At 45.7% G+C, this 19,011-nt stretch overlaps 1 protein-coding gene across 3 annotated transcripts; it reads right to left on the bottom strand.

Moving 5' to 3' along the window:
- Positions 1–3: 3 nt before the first annotated feature.
- myo1hb (myosin IHb) lies at positions 4–18,962 on the bottom strand. Of its 3 annotated transcripts, none has more exons than XM_084687626.1 (34): positions 18,731–18,962; positions 18,266–18,429; positions 18,035–18,154; positions 10,756–10,917; positions 9,459–9,574; positions 8,974–9,172; positions 8,621–8,701; positions 8,298–8,477; positions 7,984–8,082; positions 7,640–7,753; positions 7,200–7,271; positions 6,839–6,958; positions 6,611–6,678; positions 6,416–6,521; positions 6,080–6,160; positions 5,856–5,947; positions 5,610–5,704; positions 5,098–5,144; positions 4,695–4,775; positions 4,077–4,182; positions 3,713–3,830; positions 3,502–3,615; positions 3,320–3,396; positions 3,096–3,164; positions 2,913–2,997; positions 2,585–2,747; positions 2,279–2,362; positions 1,991–2,084; positions 1,837–1,892; positions 1,354–1,489; positions 1,050–1,120; positions 798–895; positions 603–702; positions 4–513 (listed from the first exon to the last, which is right to left on the bottom strand). In XM_084687626.1, the coding sequence occupies exons 3-34, from the start codon at positions 18,050–18,052 to the stop codon at positions 487–489; spliced, it is 3,129 nt and encodes a 1,042-aa protein (XP_084543752.1). In that variant the 5' UTR covers positions 18,053–18,154; positions 18,266–18,429; positions 18,731–18,962; the 3' UTR covers positions 4–486. The 3 variants fall into 3 exon arrangements, with proteins under 3 accessions (XP_084543752.1, XP_084543754.1, XP_084543753.1); XM_084687628.1 differs by having other exon boundaries at positions 18,266–18,405; XM_084687627.1 differs by lacking the exon at positions 18,731–18,962 and having other exon boundaries at positions 18,266–18,720.
- Between the last annotated feature and the right edge of the window lie 49 nt (positions 18,963–19,011).

Raw genomic sequence — 19,011 nt, 5'->3', positions numbered from 1 at the left:
TATATATTTTTTATTGTGAATATGGTATCGCATCCCTGGGATAAACTATAAAAATTGACACATGGCTTTTGTAATCACAGCCTTTGGACCATCCATTTTGTATATTACTAATCTCTATAAAATGGGATAATGAAATCTACTGAAAATAATACCAAAAATGTATGTCATTATTTACAAATGAAACAGTAACATGTTAACAGCCATAGTCTGACAAAGTTGTCCAGGCATCTGATTTACAGCTCACCAAAATATGCATAAGAGTTGGATATAAGTACTATTTATTGATGTAAAAGACTACAGTATGAATAGAGACTTAAATCTCACTTGGATATTGCAGCTTCTTGTAGGTATGTGACCATGTTGGTGTTGTTTAGTTAAACTTCACAGAGAAAAAAATCAACGTTTTCAACTGGAAAGAATCTCGGTTGTGTGCAGTCCTTGTGAGGGAAAGGCCTGGCTCGTCACAACCCCATCCGTGTGAGGTCATCATCTTGATTTGGCCTTTGTTGATTCCTGAATGTAATGATGTTTAGTGAGTTCATTTTTGCTTTTATACTGTACTCGTTACCTGTTTCACGAGAATTCAGAGTAGTCAGTCTTACCACCATCAAATGCCCGTTTTTAGCTCTGTACACCATGAACTCCTGTCCACTCTTGAAGTCAACAAACCCTTCTCTGCCTGGCTGGATATCAAACCTAACACTACAGAGAAACACAAACGCACGGTCAGTACCTCACATAAGAATTCAATAAGATAATTTTACAATTTTTAAGAAATATAAGGATTATTTCATTACCTCCCTTGAACTACTTTGATGCAGTTCTGCTTATTGGCCACCACACACAGCTTAGTCAAGGCCTCAAACAGGAAGTCACACTGCAGCACCAAGTCCCCCTGAGAAGATGAAATACTTTTGATGTCAGACTGAGAGGTCTTTGCTGTTCAGTTATGTATTTGTGTATATTATATTTGTATATTTTGTATACAAAGTATTATTTGTGTAACTGTAAATGGTCCATCTCTACACGCAACCAGTTGAGAATCAAACCTTTTTCTTGATGTCCTCACAGGTGACATGGAGGATTAAGAAGTTGTCACTCAGATTGCTGACCGACACACCTACGGATCACACAGCCGAGGTAAGTAACAGACAATCACCTGTGAAAGACTACAAATCAAATCAATATTTGATCTTTGATTTTTGTATAGCTTCTCGCAACTTGATCAAATCAAATGTTATTCGTATGGCCCTTTTTACAAGCCAATCCCGGAGGGCTTTACAGATGCCCACAGATCAACTACACCTATGCAGACTAGAGACTGTCTCCCTCATCAGCGCGGCCGCTACCAACCTTTGAGGGCGTTGTACTCCACCCTCTGCTTCACCTTGGCCTCCTCCACCAGATAGGCAGCTGCCTGGGTGAAGATGAGCTGCCTGAAGCGAGTCCGGAAACCGTTCCTGTCATACTTGACCACTGGAGCGCTGTACTGTGTACGGGGAGGGAGGGAGGGAGGGAGGGAGGGAGGGAGGGAGGGAGGGAGGGAGGGAGGGAGGGAGGGAGGGAGGGAGGGAGGGAGGGAGGGAGGGAGGGAGGGAGGGAGGGAGGGAGGGAGGGAGGGAGGGGAGGGAGGGAGGGAGGGAGGGAGGGAGGGAGGGAGGGAGGGAGGGAGGGAGGGAGGGAGGGAGGGAGGGAGGGAGGGAGGGAGGGAGGGAGGGAGGGAGGGAGGGAGGGAGGGAGGGAAGCCAGAGGAGATAGCTCCATGTGTCCTCAGACATGTACGACAGTGTTGTCACAGTTAAAGGTTCAAGGCGAGGGGGTTGGGGTTTTGTGTACCTTGATGCGCTCATGCCTTATGGTCTGCAGGACTTTGACGTGGATGTCCTCCTCACCTGAACATAACAGTGTCACGGGAAATCATCACAGCAGCATACCTCCAAGATATAGGATGATATTAGATTGTGTCCGGGGTTCGGAGAAGGTGTCTTACTTATCCTGGTGTCCAGGAAAGGTCTGCACACACTGTAAGGGTAGTTCTCTTTCCTCCCTTTGAACATGGAACTGGTCAGTCCTTTCAACTGAAGCTAGAAAATATGACACAAGGTACTGTTTTAGATAATACACATCCCCCTCATGTATTTTTGGGCATGAATACTAATAAAACATAGAAAAAGTGTTTTGCGTGTTTGTTACTATACGCCAGGAGCCGTGTGACTTCCAGGAGGGCGTGTTGAGGAGGGGGGACGGAGCAGGGGGTGACAGTGACCGTGCTTCCTACCTGCATCTTCTTTTGTGGTGTGACTCCCCGCACATACTTCCGTACCATGTGACGAGTGTACAGGGCCTTCAGCAGCTGAGACGTCTGCAGGGGCAAAGAGCAAGAAGGGCTCGATACAAAGCTGAATGGTACCAAGTGCATATTTAAACAGGAAGATGTCCAGTAAGGTGAAACAAAGCAATATTGGAACTGTGCACATTTGATTCTCTGCTTTACTTTCTGTATGCACTTTTTGAGTGTCACTTTGGATAAAAGTGTCTGCTTAATCATAAAAAAATATCAACCTTTAAATGTGTTCAGACTCACTTCCTGCATAATAGGGGGTGGAGTCAGCCAGGTGTTCTGGTCCAGAACGGATTTGGGTAGATTGTCCTTGAGTCTTGTAAGGTAGTTCTGCCTGACGAACGCCAGGTATTCCGAGTTGTCCAGGCATGCAGGCTGGTTTCTGGTCATGAAGCCTTTGATGAACCTTCCCAAGAAAAAGAAAAAAACATAGTCTCAATGTAGAGACAGCTTTTGTTTGTTTAGTGTGGATGATTCATGAATGGGTGTCGTCACAGGTTCAAATCACTCGCTCTGGTGTTTGCCGTATCGATTCATTATTGTTTTCGTTGCATGTTTTTTTTTACCTCACCTCTTAATAACTTTCACAGCCCAGGCTCTCTTTTCCCGCTCTTTCCTGGCTTTCAAACCTCTCCAGCAGTTTTCTATCTTAGTGGCTAACAACACAAAGCCAGTTAGTAGAGCTGATGTAGAGATTTGATTGTTTTATGTAACACTACCATTCTCAACAGTCCACAACTGGACAAGCACTTACCTGCTTCCTTCTGTTTCAGGAAGTTTCCCTTCTCCCTGTAGCCCTTGTATTTTGCCTGGATCCTTGTTGCTGTAACAGAAACACCTAAAAGTCACTTCTAGACAAAAGTGGTTACTGAAGATGTTTTAGTGTATGGTTCCATTCCATCAAGTAAGCTCTGATTGAGAAATGTTTCGACATACACGTACTGTCATCTGAATTGAATATCTCATACAGAAACCCACCCAGCTCATGCTTGCAGATCTCAAAGGCGTCTTCAGTGGCAAACAGCGTTCTGGGGTGGCGTATGAAGATTTTGGTCCTTTAAGAGACACACAAGGTCAACAAGAACAGTGAGACTGCCGGGGTGTGTCTCCAGCTCAACCCCCCCCCCCCCCCCCCTGCCAAGCTTGTACTTGCAGCTGACCTGCCCAGCTTGTACTCATTGGGTTTATAGCCCAGGTGTTTGACCAAGAGCTCCACCCCCTCTGCTGCCGTGCCCTTCCAGTTGGGCCAGGTGTCTGGACACAGGGGCTTGTACCTGAGATGGACCACACACACACACACACACACACACATGTAGTTAAAAGGTCTTGCTAGAAGTTTCAATGAAATGGTGTAGGTCTGACAGCTCCTACCTCTGGAGGAAGACTTCATATCTCCGTCGGTAGGCAAAGCCGGCTCGTCTGACCCTGAGGTGTTCCATCAGGCCCAGGTACTTCACCTGGTGCCTCACTAGCACGTCATCAAAGCGCCCTGTAGGGGGTAGGGACACGGGGCAGGGGCAGGGGGAGGGGTAGAGCTCACTGGTGCAGTATTTGACTGCAAGTTAAGAGGTCGCTGGTTCAAATACCCCCCAGTACCGCACATTGATTAAAAGTGTTTGCTAAATGAATGTTACTGTTGTGATGCACTAACACAACATACAGCAGATACAGTAGTTCTCCGCAGGGTATGGGGTCATCTACAGAATGTGTGTGTGTGTGTGTGTGAGGTACCCACCTGGCTGCTTGCCGTCGTTGGGCTTCAGGCAGCGTACATACCACGGCTCCTTGGCCATGAGGATCTCAGCCAGACCCACCAGACTGGCCTTGAACTGGGTTGCCACCTGGAGAGTCACATCAAACGCACCCAGGATCAGGGGGGCGGGGATGGGATGGGGATAGCGCACACCTGGTCAGCCCAAGGTGGAACAGAAGCACTGTCTGGACTGTTGGGGGTGGGTGTAGCTCAGCGGCAAAGCATTAGACGGTAGATAAAGAGGTTGTGGCCTCTCCAACTCTGTGTTGCTTTGGAGGGAAGTCTTTTCTAAGTTATTACATCACGGAGTAGACATTAATGTTGTATTAAAGATGAGATGCTGTTGCACTGTATTCTTGTAGTTGAGGTGTTGCACTGTGCCTAGTAAAAGACAGGTAGTTCCTGAACTACCGAACTAGTTAGAACTAGGTACTTATGATCCTTGATTTATTTATTTTTGCTGAACTTTCTAGAGGCAAAATGTAAAATGTGAATCTTATGAAAGTTTTGTTCATATCGCCTTTTTTTACAAGAAATATCAGAACAGAAGCAGCAGTGAGGGGATGTCAGGTCGCCCGTGGTCAGAGAGAACGTCCTCACCGTCTCAGGCCTCCGCTTGCTGTCCGGCTCCGACGAGGGGAAGCAGTGTTTCACGATGGCGTTCTTAGACTGACGCATGACCTGAGGGTCAGACGAATAACACGCACGGATTAAGACGCCGCTGATCCATCTCTCCGAGGCTGTGATGACATCTCACGACATCCCAGCTAAGCGTGGAAGACTCTCTGCCACGCCTGAGTCTTTTCAAAGGGCCGCTGCTGGCAGCATGATCACAGACAATGGTTCTCCTTAACAGCACTGTTGGTTTATTCTAAAGCAATGCTTAACAATCTGCTATCTATAATTCACAGGTGTGCTTGATAATGAATTATTGAGCGGCTTGCCAGGAAGCAGATAGTAGGAGACAGAGCCCTGGGCAGCCCTGGCCAGTGGGCGCACGTACCTCCTTAATGTTCCGGTACAGGAGATCGTTATTCTTGTCCAGGAACCCTGGGAAAAGCAGAGGAGAGTGGTTAAGAGATGGGGACTGGAGAGATGGAGTTGGAATATGAAGGAACTGTTGAACTGTATTAAAACGACCCAAACAAGGACCATGGGACGAGTGAGGGAGAGAAGGATAGAGGGAGGGAGGGAGGGAGGGAGGGAGGGAGGGAGGGAGGGAGGGAGGGAGGGAGGGAGGGAGGGAGGGAGGGAGGGAGGGAGGGAGGGAGGGAGGGAGGGAGGGAGGGAGGGAGGGAGGGAGGGAGGGAGGGAGGGAGGGAGGGAGGGAGGGTGAGTGAGTGAGTGAGTGAGTGAGTGAGTGAGTGAGTGAGTGAGTGAATGAGAGAGAAACAGAGTGAGAAAGAGAGTGAGAGCTAGAGAGAGAGAGAGAGACAGAGAGAGAGAGAGAGAGAGAGAGAGAGTTAGAGGAAGAAAGAGAAAGACGAGGGTGACCCAGAGGAAATCCTCTCTCACCGACCACACAGTATGTGACTTCCCCTGCGTAGTGCAGTAGACGGAAGTCTCCTCGCTCCAGCGTCTTCCTGGTCTTCTGGTCGGCCAGCTTGTGTCTGCAGGATGCGCAGGAAGAGGGAAAGGGATGCTTTGCTCTGGCGTGACAGTGGTGAACATTGACCTTTGACCTTAAACTTGACCTTTGTCCCGTTTTGATAGGGCACGTCATGTGAGACGTGCTCAATAGTTTCTCGGGGAGAGACTCACGTGACAAAATGCGGGTGCCCTCCCATGGTCCCCTCCAGCTTCTCCAGGAAGGTGAGGTCTGTGGCTTCTCCTGGGCGTAAACACTCCTCATCCTCCAAATAGCAAACAACAGGTGACACGTGTGACAATAATAACAACTCACACTAATCCTCCGTGTCGTACTGTATCCACTGCTTGTCTGGAGGTTTGTTCTGTCCACCAGGAAAGTCTTATTGTTTACTCACTAGTATTGAGATGATGCCTCTGTGTTTTTCCTCGACTAAGTCACAGATGATCTTGTTATTGAAGTATGGCACTGGTTCCCACTGGAATGATACACACAAAATGGTTTCACTTTTGTGATGCTTGAGAACTTTTGTAATGCATGTCACCTTCACCCTTAACCCCACTCTCCCCAACTGTAATATTGCCTATAACTCTACTCCATTCTAATATTCCATATCACTCTACCCAACACAATAATATTACACATGACTACCGATTTTTATCACTCTACCGAACAGTCAATAGCACTGCATATCAAATATCAAAACAGAATTAAGGAAGGACAAACTGTTTACTTCAATCCCCTCCATCTCGTACTCCTCCTGTTCGGACTTAAGAGTCAGCTCTATGAAGAGCTGCTGCAGTTTCTCGTTGCAGTAGTTGATGCAAAACTGCTCAAAACTGAAACATATCAAAGACAGTCACTGTAGTATCTATGTCATTGAGGGGTGAGACTGCAGAAACAAGCAGTGTGCCTGTGATGTTGTTACCTGTTTACGTGGAAGACTTCAAAACCATAGATGTCAAGAAGTCCAATGACCGTTTTCCTTGACGAGTCCTACAGTTGTCAAAGAAGCAGCACTTTATTTTAAATTCGTGAGAATATTTGGGGTTCATGTGGATTTCATTCTCCCAGACTTTACTGACCCTTTGTGTTCTCTGGAAGGTACTTCCAGAGAACACAAAGGTGGTGGGTAAGTGGCACTGTATAAACTCACCTTGTTCGCCAAGGATTCGTTAATCTTGTTCACCAGCCAGGTGAAGGTCCGGCCATAGATTGCTTTGGCTAGGGCGTCCCTGGCATACACTGCATGTTCCACTGTGAAGGGACTCAACACCTGCACAACCCGGCACACAAGCCCCCCACAAACATCAACAACCAAAACACACACTGGAAAAGATTCCAGCTCATCTAGATGATTCTACAGTTGATAAAGATGGTAAAGGTATTAAGTTGGTTTTGGTGCAGTTCTATGGACCTATGTGAAACTCTCGGTGACATCGCTTGTAAAAAAAAGGGCAACACGTTTTAATTTTGATTCGATTTTGAATTTGATTATACAGGATGTCAGCTCTCACCTCCTCTGTTTTGGCCTCGATCTTCCGGTGGGTCAAGCCCTTCTGCAGCACCTGGGCGGGAATACCCAGCAACTGACCAGGAAACCAGAGGAACAACCGACCACAGCATTGTAGTGGAAAGAGAAGCATCATGAGGGGAAAGTTAAATGTTCGACATGGCCGCACAGACTCTTTATTTAATACATTGAATGACTCAGTGTGTTAGCAGGTTGATAGACTTAGTGAGTTAGTATATTGATCGTGACCTAGACAGTTTGCCTACTTATTAAGTTGATAGTGACTTAGTGCATTAGTATGCTAATAGTCTCTTAGTGAGTTAGTAAGCTGATAGTGCCTTTAACAGCTACTTTGTAAGTTGATAGTGACTCAGTAAGTGAGTTAGTAGGTTGATAGTTCTTTAGCTCGACTTTATTTCAGAGTAGACCTCTATCCAGTCTCACCTTTGACAGCCAGTGTATCTCTGGACTGTTGTTCAGGACTGCGTACCCCCTGGGGTCTGCCTCAAACTTGACATTTCCCAGGTGGAGAACACTAGCGATGATTCCAAACAAGTTCTGTAGCAAGGAACCAAAGAGTCTTGATCAACTGAGATCCTTGAAATGGGTAATCTGTAATGACAATCTACATTTCTGATATATTTGTGCATAACTTGTTTTGATCGACTGCTGTAATATTCACCCATCCATCCATACACCCACCCATTCAGCCATCCGTCCGTCCTCCGCTGTATAGCCATGCATGTACTCATCTTAGACACATACTGTCGTGAATGACGAAGCCTCACCTCTATGTTGCTCTCACTGAAATCTATGACGTCAAGGGCTTTCCTCACAGTCTTCCAGTCAGTCTTATCGTTGATGGAGCTCACTTTGGCACAATCCCCCTGAAAACAGGAGGCATAAGTTCAAGTGGAGTCAGCATGATTTGCTCACAAGTCTTTTGGGGCCAGGATCAAGTCAAGTCTAAAGTCTTTTACGATCAAGTCCAAGACTCACGTCTTTTAGGGTCAAGTCCAAGACTCTCGTCTTTTAGGGTCAAGTCCAAGTCAAGTAGTTACAGTAGATGAGAACAAACCATGAAGGACTGTTTCAGTCTCACCTGTACCAGGTAACTGTACAGCTGACAGTTCCTCTGCAGGCCCAGCCAGCGCAGCAGTTCCTCCTCACCTCCCTCCACCAGCTGGTAGAAAATATGGAAGTTCCTCTCTCCATGGTTTTGATGGACAACCCTGGACTTTTCCAGAAGGTAACTCAGAATGTGGCCTCCAACCGCAGCCCCCTTAGACGAGAGCATCGTCACAGCATGTAAAGGTGACGGCGTACACTCGCGTTCTACATTCAAACCATTTCCTCTGGAGTGTGAGGTCCCCCATGATGTTTTGCTGGAGGTCGATATTGTAAAGATAATAGTCAACATAATACCTGATGGTCAAACTGGATATCCATGTACTTCCCAAAGCGACTCGAGTTGTCGTTCTTCAGGGTTTTGGCATTTCCGAAAGCCTGCGAGAGGGATTGAAACGCACACAGCAAATTTCAAACTGTCCCTTTAACACCCGGGCAGTTGACTTAGGTCCGTCTCATAAGAGTGGACCTACATAAAACACTCACCGAGTAAAATGAACACTCATGGTCTTCACTGAACACTTTGAAATGTGCCGTGTGGGCAGTGATGAAGAGCTGACGAAGCACACACACACCCTGGAACAGTTACATCCTACCCCCTAACACACACAACTCCTGCCACCTTTTCGAACGTGGTCACCGGTATTGACCTCGAGGACGGGGTTGGAGAGAAGCAGGCGGTCTCGGACGTTGTCCAGCAGTTTGGTGCTGGGGCAGCTGACGGCGTAGAACTGGAGGATCTTCTTGGAGGCTTCCGTCTTCCCAGCCCCACTCTCCCCTGAGATGAGGATGAAGTGGTGATTGAACTCCGACAACATGGTGCGGTACACGTTATCCGCCAGGGCGTAGCTGGAAAGGTGGGCAACACACTTTACTGCTCTGTATATTATACAGAAAAGAAGCTCATTTATCTTTAATTATAGGATTTATATTATGCAACTGACATGAATATATCTTCAATTGCGCGGTTTATGACACATTTATCGAATATTTATATAGGTGCACATTTTATATGTATAAAAATATAGAATCTAATGTTATACATATACATGTTTTATTTTATTATACTATTAAAGATGCACGTCATTCTTTAGTTTATCTCCCAGGCATGCACCACAAATGACATGGATCTTACATGTGTGGCGGGAGCTCAAAAAAGTTGACGCCCATGTATATGTCCATCTGCTTCTTTGAGTAGATGTCCAGTTCTTTGTAGGGGTTGACAGAGACAAGGAGTGTGCCAATATAGGTCTGTGGAAAACAGAATCATGTCATGTCACTTTATCATTTTAAATGTTATTTCAATGGCCCCTTTTGCAAGCAAATATCACAGAGGACTTCACAGACGCCCATAGGTCGGCACCTGTATCCAACCTAAACTGTGGAGGAAGACAAGAAAAAACTCCTCCACACCTCCAGAGACGGTTGATGATTCAGAGAAATGATGATTGTTGTTTTTTTCAACAGTCAGAATATATATATATATATATATATATATATTCTGACTGTACAAGGTAAGATTAGATTAAAGCTGTTGAAGAGCAATGAGAAAATAGACTTTCACGCCTTGCTGGGTTCAGAGGAAGCGTACAGAACATCCTGTATTTAATAACGAGTAGGTTTAATCACTGCAAATGACCTCAGCGACCTCAGAAGAGAAGGTTCACCACACAGCACCACCTAGAGAGGCAGACACAGTCACACGGCTGCTGGTTCAGCAGAGCTGGGTGCCAGGTTTGGGGAAGAGAGAGAAACTGCAGCCCCCAGCTCTCTCTCTCTTTGTGTCTCTCTCTATCTGTCTCTCTCTCTCTCTTTGTGTCTCTCTCTCTCTCTTTGTGTCTCTCTCTCTCTCTTTGTGTCTCTCTCTATCTGTCTATCTCTCTCTCTTTGTGTCTCTCTCTCTCTCTTTGTGTCTCTCTCTATCTGTCTATCTCTCTCTCTTTGTGTCTCTCTCTCTCTCTTTGTGTCTCTCTCTATCTGTCTATCTCTCTCTCTTTGTGTCTATCTCTCTCTCTTTGTGTCTCTCTCTCTCTCTTTGTGTCTCTCTCTCTCTCTTTGTGTCTCTCTCTCTCTCTTTGTGTCTCTCTCTCTCTCTTTGTGTCTCTCTCTTTAGTTATGTCTCTCCCAGTTTTTTTCTTCTTTGTAACACTGTTGAGGTCAGAGAATATAGGCAGAGAGAGACCGTGGACCAGTCGCACAAATGAAGTTTGGAAGGTGTTTGGACAGAGAGAGAGAGCGTGAGATTATCTTCTTCATGTGAGCAGTAAGCAGGGTGGAGAACTATTCACGTAAACAAGGTTTCAAAAGGTGTTTGGGCAGAGAGAGAAAGACAGAGCGTGAGACAAGCTTCTTTATGTGAGCAGAGAACAGGGTGGAGAAGATCAGGGTGGAGAAGATCAGGGTGGAGGAGATCAGGGTGGAGGATCACTCACATAAATGAGGTTTTCGTGGAAGCGTTTCCTCAGGTTGTCCAGGAAGGCGCTCTCGCTGGTGTAGGCGTCGAGCAGGACAAAGTCCTGGATGCCCACGCGGTCCCGCGCCGTCAGGGAACCCTCCATGTTCCTCAGGATCCGGTTACAGCGCTCCTCCAGGCTCTGAAACAAGCACACCCCAGATCGGTGTCAACAACAACATCAACAACAACCGCAACAAAACAAGACAAGGAAACCCCATTCCTGACCACGGAAGACTGCTTGATTACATCTTATATCTTAGTTACACAGCTAACGCCTGTTGTTGTTGCTGTTGTTGCTGTTGAAGTTCAGTCGGTGACCGAGGACAGCGAGAAGCGTTCTGTTATTTATATGGAGCTGAAAGAGATGTCAAGTCTCACTGAGACCTCCTAGAACTTTTTCAATGGAGATCTTCATTGGAGATTTCTAATACTTCAGGACTAGGTTTCATTCATGTCTGGGAAACTGGCCCTCAGTGTTTAGAATGACATAGTATCATTATTTTGGGTCTTCCCTCACAGATACTTATTTTGAATTGGTGACTTTGATAAGTCATGGAACCTCTCCTTGCCTGATGATGCAATGTTCCTCTGCTTCCTGTTTTCCACGAGTTATCAGTTACAGGAATGTCACCCGCAAACACACACACATACGCATACAAACACACTGACACACACACATGCACAAACACATGCAGACACTCCTACATAGTCATCTGTGCACAAGCACATACAGACTTACACACACACGTACTCAGAAACGCTTGCAAACACACACCCACAAACATTGTTGCCCCAAAACAGCCAACTTCCTCTTAGTCCTCAGGCTGTATCTGGCACTTCCAGTTGGTGTGACTGGTGCCCTTGGGCACATCCTCTTAGCGCATGACAGACCTCAGTAGAGCCATCACTATCTAATCTACTTCAGCCTCCATGTCTCCTCCATCAGTCACTTTTATCAGTGACAGAGACATGTGTTGCAGTGGGTGTTACCAGGGGGGGCCACCCCACGCCCCCCCCCCCCTTACACACACACACACAAACACATACATACATTGATTCCAAACTTTTAGCTTTAACAAAACACCCACATTCAGCAGTTACACACACTTTGCAAGGTCAGTGATGACAGGAAATGTGTCACCCCAAAATAACTACTGGACACATCTGCCACTGCCCTGCCCCTGCCTCCTTCTCCCCCCTCCCCTCCCCGCCTCTGCCCGCCCCCCCCCCCTCCCCTCCCCCCCCCTCCCCGGCCCTACCTCCTCCTCCCCGCCCCCCCCCTGCCACCCCTCCCTCCCCCCCCTCCACCCCCATGAAAGATGTCCCGAATGTGCCCCTGTGTACCTCAACCTCCACTCCTGTCAGTAACAATACAGAAAACATGACAAAGCCCACACAGCTAATGAAATAAAAGTATCTTTCGATGACTGACTAGTCAGACTATTGACATTAAAGTCCTCAAATGAACCATAGTTAAAATCATAACAACTCATTTGCAGAAAAAACTGCTGGTGAATTATCGCTCCTGTGGGAAATATCAGGTGACATTACTGGCCAGAGTTGCTCACTTTAATTACAGTGCTATGACAGCATCATACTGTCAATGCCTCCCTAGTCTGGCTTGGGTCTTTGCCAAGCTCACCTGTGGCCAACATTCCTTGTTATTGTAACTGACACTCACAACCCCAAGATTAGCTTAGCCCAAAGTTTCCACAGATACTTGCAATCGATTCTTGAGGAATAAAAAAATGCAATTCCCTACCTTGAATGACAATGCTCTCCTCTGTCTGTAGTGTTTGTGCACCAATGCCATTTTGCTCTGTGCATCTGGGTTTATTTAAGGGGATTGGCAGTATGACAGGAAACATTGACATATCGCCCACACCGTTTCCGCTAATAGGAAACCATCAATAAAGTTAGCGACAAAGGAAGTAGAAGTAGTTAACGTGTGTAGGAGTGTGTTTGAGTGTGTGTGTGTGTGTGTGAGAGAGAGAGAGAGAGAGAGAGAGAGAGAGAGAGAGAGAGAGAGAGAGAGAGAGAGAGAGAGAGAGAGTAAGAAAGTAAGAATGGGGTCTACCTAATCAAACCATGACCATCACCAAGACGATAATTAACCGATTATCAAACTGTTGTCTACCGCACTCTTTAAATCCAACAAAATGACCAGTCAAATCCAACCTTACTCAGCAAACCTCAGTAGAAGCCAATTACCCTCCCTATTCTCTTCGTTTTAGTGGAAAGGAGACTATTTTCAGCCTTGGTTACAGGAAAGCACTTCCCTCGCCAGCTCCAGAGAGGAAGATGGGCCAAGGGCGCCGCGGGCAATTCATCACTTCTCACTGTGGCCATCTTGCTTTCCCAGGAGATTACACGAAGGACATGTTTTTTTTCTCTGCACTTAATACACATACACCCTTCACAAACCAACGTGATAGATAAGTAGAGGAGGAAAGAGAAGGAAAGAGACAATACTGTACATGAAGCGTCGCAAAGTAAGTTTCAATCTAGTAACTAGATCTACAATCAAGTCTAGCATTGTAGTGGGAGTATAAGGTATCCAGAGCAAGAGGCATGAGTCACAGACAGTGGAATGAGCCTGATCGGAAAACCCAAGCGGAAAAAGAGTTTACCTAAATCGAACTTGAATGTTTTAAATGACAGCTTCAATGCATTTATCTCTTTCTTCACTTCATACAATTGGAAGTACACATTTTGTGTTACTCACATATGCATTGACAACTTCAATATATGTAGACATGTTGGAACTTTGTAACTGTACTAATTAGAATATTTTTCCCTTAACAAGCACAATTCAGACACCTTCATGCTGTCACCACAGTAAACCAATGCCAGCGATGTCATCGAAGAGGCCCCGTTGTAAAAAACCAGAGGTGATCAGATCAGAGCAGTAAAAGCCTATGGAGACGAACAGGCAATTGCTTAGAGTGAGGGTGCCTGTTCGCCAACCCACACGCCAGCCTGGCCCCTGGACTTGTGCCCGCGCTTTGGCAGTTGGCGCTCCGCTGGCATCAGTGCGGGTAGGCTGGTGCCATGCCTCAGAGAGCAGGGCAGAGATTACGGGCACAGAGGGAATCCAATCAGTGGAAGAAGACACTGGAGGAAAACAACACCAGGCCATGATGAGATGGGCAATCTGGCTCCAGCGCCTCTACGCTGAGAGACACTGCAGATGACAGTCTGTGGGATCAGGAAACACGCGATGTCGGAAGGAGAGGGGGACCTCGAGGAACGAGGGAAACGCTTGTGATACTCGAAAAAGAGAGGGAGCGAGAGAGACGAGAGGAGAGATGGGAGAAGTCTCTGAAGAACCACACACGGACATAGAGAGACGGACCGACCGAAGGAAGAGTGAGACAAATGGTAAGGGGCTGAGAAAACAACAACAAAGGTGGAAAATGAGAAACCAGATACCCAGATTTTGACAGCAGGCTAAAGCGGAACAGGAAAGTCTATCTGACCCAGAGGCCTTCACCCGAGAGGGCCCTCCTTTGTCCAAGTCCCTACACTGAAGCCCAGGATCCTGTTACCCGGACACAAAGTGGCCGTTAGGCTCCTGAAAGAGATAGCGCTCCTCGCTACACGTCACCCAGGGCAACACACGTTTAGGGGGCTCCAGGTGTCTAGAGAAACCCGAGTGCCTCTTGTCAGGATGGTGGACACAGGCTCCTGGACCTACCTCACTGTCCAGCACCTGCTATATATAGATCCAGCTTCCATATGATCTCAAGTGCCCCTTGTGACATCAATATATCAATGTAAATGTATGACAAAATGGTTTTACTTCAGTTTATGTTGATAAAACTGTATTCCGTCAGCATAAAGGAGGTTCAATTCAAAGCCTGGGCAAAAAAACAATTATTTTGGGTAGTGTTACAAAATAATGAACTTCATTGTATGTTTCTATCCCTACCACGAGATAACATAAAAAAATAGCCATTGCTATTACTGTTGCCATTACTATTGTTCAGGTGTGTCTCAAAACAAACAAAGACACGCATATTCACTTGCGTACTAACACACTGTGTCATACCTCCGTCATTTCCAAAGCCAAGTGAGTCATGGTGGAATCAGTCTTCTACGGGACCAGATGGAATCCCACCTCTTGTCCCCAGATGAGTGATACAGGTGCTTATCCAGGTGTGTCTCTAGCAACCAACCAGCTCTTCCGTCCCAGATCGTCTTCAGCTCAGACACACAGCTACGCTGGCCCCCTCTCTATCAACACCAAGCTCACTCCTGTTCTCGCAGCTGCTCTGGCCTCACTCCGTCTCACATGCTCTACCACAAACGAGGCCTGGTTCTGGGGCGGAGGGGCGGAGGGGTGGAGGGGAGCAATACGGCTACGACTGATACTTCCTGCTGGAGCGGAGATCCTGCGCTGTCGGTAATGATCCAGTAATGACCTCTCTGGCTCTGGGAGCCCTTACGTGGTAAATCATTCATAAGAGTCCGGCAGGAAAGTCTCATTCAGCGCTTCACCTGGGTGTCCATGCACCTACACCAGTTGAGTGTGTGAGTGTAAACGTGTGTGTGGTGTGTGTAAGTGTGTGTGGTGTGTGCAAGTGTGTGTGGTGTTTGTAAGTGTGTGTGGTGTGTGTGTGTGTGTGGTGTGTGTGGCGTGTGTAAGTGTGTGTGGTGTGTGTAAGTGTGTGTGGTGTGTGTGGTGTGTGTAAGTGCCAGTGTGCATAGTACAGGTATGTAACACAAGGATGTGGTAACTCGATTCTCTCTTAATTCCCCTCCTCATCCTCCTTGCTTAAAATTACAGCTCATGTGTCCTGCTACTGATCACTGATTAGCCAGATACATTTCTGAATAATTACAAACCCCTCGTCAAAGCCAGGTTACAGTAAGCCTATCACGTCTTTTGCGGAGGAAGGCACGGCCCTTTTCAGTGCATCCTAAAGTGGCCGTCAACACCGGCCTTTCATGAGAAGGACACACTGTCCTGCGCCGACAAAACCTTAGAAGCGAGTCCTTCAACCGTCGGTGGTTTATACACTTGTTTGTAATATAGATTCAGCCCAATCGTTGACCGTTGGTGTGCTGGAATTGATTTGGAATTGTTGGCGACCTCGCTTCAAAGTTAGCTATTGTAGTTATTAGTTGTGTACCATTGTTGTCTTTTAAAACAGTTTATAATAGAAATAAAAACTAGGTTCAGTTGTCTATCTTGTGGGGTGTGGCTTCAGTGTGTGTAATGAAGTCTGAGTTGTTACAAGACTGCAGGAAGCGGAACTCTGCTCTCTCATTTAGTCTGTGTAAAGTTTAAAGTTGAGCATCACGTAATCATTGATAAATGGATCTTGCATTACCACCTCACTTAATAAGGGGGAAAATAAGAAATTATAAATTGATCACACAAAAAAAACGTTATTATACTGTAAGTTTTAGATGATCAAACATCTAAAGAAACTCAATAAATCCTGCCTTAATCTCCTACAGTCAAATAACGTTAAACGGGACCAGCCACAACACAAACCTCTTGTTGCAGTCTTACAGTCAGTGAGACAGCTGGGATATACGGTAAGTTCATATTTCAGTCACGTGAAGTGTCTTTAGCTTTATCGTGTTAAGCATGTCATTGTCCAGATGACTTTGCCACTCTGTAAATTTGATCAACGAAAGACTTAAGATTTTGACTTAATATCCTTCCAGGATCACAATGACTCTTAATGAGAAACTTGTTGCTCTTGTTGGTTAGTTGTAACTGACTTAAAACTAAGTGTACTTGCTGTGTAATATATTTTTGCTGCTTGTTCTTTTCCCCACAGGTACACCCTTGCACTTTTTTGAGGTTTATGTTGTTAAATTGTTTAATTGTAACTGGTTCAACCACATGCTCTCATGGTTCTTCCCTTTGGGACTTAGTTTTCACAGTGTATGCTTCATGTTTTGCCAACAGTAATGTTTGGTTGTTATGGTCAGTAATCTATGCACTTTTGTAAAGCTCTCTTTTGGAAGTCGCTTTGGATAAAAGCGTCTGCTAAATGCATAAATGTAATGTAATGTAAATGTAATATCGCTGTCCTCTTTAGCTTGGAGACCACGGGTCATGTGACATGTCCCAGTCCAGCCAACAGATCCTGGGACTGGCCAGCCTTCGCTGGCTCTGCTCTTACCCACAGTTTTTTTAGATTTATCTCTGTCCTGCGGAATCCAATTACACTAGACTCAGGGGTTTGATTTTCCCATTAAAGTTTTCATGCTGAGTGTGAAGGCTATAATAAACTTCATGTCTGCGATGGTGCCTCCCTTTGCCTCCCTGTCTCACATAAATCCTCCCTCCCTTCCTCCATCCCTCGCTCCCTCCCTTCCTCCATCCCTCCCTCCCTCGCTCCCAAACATAATGGTCCTGTAGTGGGAGGGCAACGGAACAAGGAGAGGTTTTCCTGAGTCATCTGTGAGATGATACTTCTCTAGTCAAGCATTCAAGTTAATATCTTTATTATCAAAAGATATGTTCTCTGATACTTGTCTCGTTCGGTCATTGGAAAACTGAACTGTAGACGCTAAATAATCCAAATTGATTATTCTATTTTCAATTAGACTTTCCACCATATAATTACCAGTAAGTTGTTTACCACTTAAGGTAACACTTAGTCATGGTGAAATTCCCTAGTGTGAAGATCTCCATCCATACCCCCGTTTCTCCCGTATCCATAACAACCACCCTGCAACAGAATGGTCAGTCGGTGCAGATGACAAGTCTCAGGACACGCAGCACTCGCAACCCTATCTACTTTGAAGGCTATGTATCACAGGATATCCAATGAATATTCACTGGCTTCATTAACTCGCCCCAAACAAGTGAACATTCAACTGATTCTTTATTTATAGAAACAAGTAGCTTAGGACAGGTCAAACCTTTGAAGGTCATGACCAGCAGGATGGATGGGATATCTCGGACATTCCTTATTCAGTAGCCTTAAGCACAAACCTCCTGGTTAGGATCCAATCTCAGACACAGCTACATCTAATAATATCATAAAACTCTTTCAGTCATCGGTGACATACAGGACATTGTATTGTTTAACTAGGCCAAACTGGGTCACAAACAGAATGACGTCTCCAGTCAATATTACAATACAATCATATGAAAATAATTAGCTATACCACAATAACAAACTGTGGCCAAAAGTTTATACTAGGACGTTGAATCTAGTAATCGGAAAACCATACAATCAACATGAAAAACTCCTTACGAAGCCACAACTGAATGAGAAAACACCTACCTTTGAGTACATATACATCTTGATATCCGATGTGCATAAAACAGTAGATTTGGGTTCTTGTGAGGTTCTGTTATAGTTCTGGTGGGTCCAGTCAGTCCGATAGGTCTTGTCCTGCTGAATCTAGTTGGGACAGACAGAAGCCTGGTATCCTACACGCTCATACTACAAAGTGAGAGTGATGGGAGAGTTAGCAGCTCTGCACAGAGTTACAGTATCAGGACAGCTCCTTACCTACAGCACCTGGAGTTACGGACATCCCATAATGCAACAGCTTCGCCGCAGCAAACAGTATCCTGATGTCCTAATTTTCTTCCGTTTTTTTTAAGGATTGGCCTCATTCCCTGTTGCGCTTTGCAGTCGACACAGTGCCTCTAGCAGATCGCAAGCAGAAATCCCTGATGTGAGAATGTAGCCCATCAAAAGAGAACAGTTGTACCACACACATTGTCTGTGATAACTCACGGCACAGTAAGATGTGAAGGAGATGTACTACAGTGTAGTGTATTGTGTGTAAATCCCCTGCCTGTTTCTGAATCATTTCACCTTTCAAACCTTGACTAAGAAAAAATAAGATAATTTTTAAAAAACAGTCAAAACTTTACAATGAAGCAGGGTATTGACACTTTTCACTGCAAGAGACAGTAGGCCTACAACTGAGATGATGCAAAGAGGGACAACAGATGAGCTTCGGCCTACCTGGCAAATTGGTCAAGTCTGTATGAGGCTAATGGCTCCATCTCCGAGTTATAACGTTGTTATTTGGTGTTGTGTAGATAACAACAGTTAATTTAGGCCAAGTGAACGCTGGCCTGTCAACAGCTTGGGCTAGCAAACAAAATGCCTCATTCATTATAGGCTATTTAATGGTTTACGTCAAAGTATTTTATGGCCATTTCTTTTTCCTTAAGTTCAATCACACATGTCCTATCTCATCTGACTCAGCAGTACGGTGAAATAGTACACTGAATGTGCCAAGT

Source organism: Hypomesus nipponensis, chromosome 22 (genome assembly GCF_054491055.1).
Source record: "Hypomesus nipponensis isolate SF chromosome 22, ASM5449105v1, whole genome shotgun sequence".
Taxonomy (NCBI): Eukaryota; Metazoa; Chordata; class Actinopteri; order Osmeriformes; family Osmeridae; genus Hypomesus; species Hypomesus nipponensis.
This window is presented reverse-complemented; position numbering and strand designations above follow the sequence as displayed.

Excerpts from the sequence above, each read along its gene's own strand:
- myo1hb (XM_084687626.1), bottom strand. Across the intron at positions 7,272-7,639 it reads AGATACACTGGCTGTCAAAG|TTGCTGGGTATTCCCGCCCA; the intron begins GTGAGACTGGAT and ends TTTCCTGGTCAG. Across the intron at positions 896-1,049 it reads GTGAGGACATCAAGAAAAAG|GGGGACTTGGTGCTGCAGTG; the intron begins GTTTGATTCTCA and ends TCATCTTCTCAG.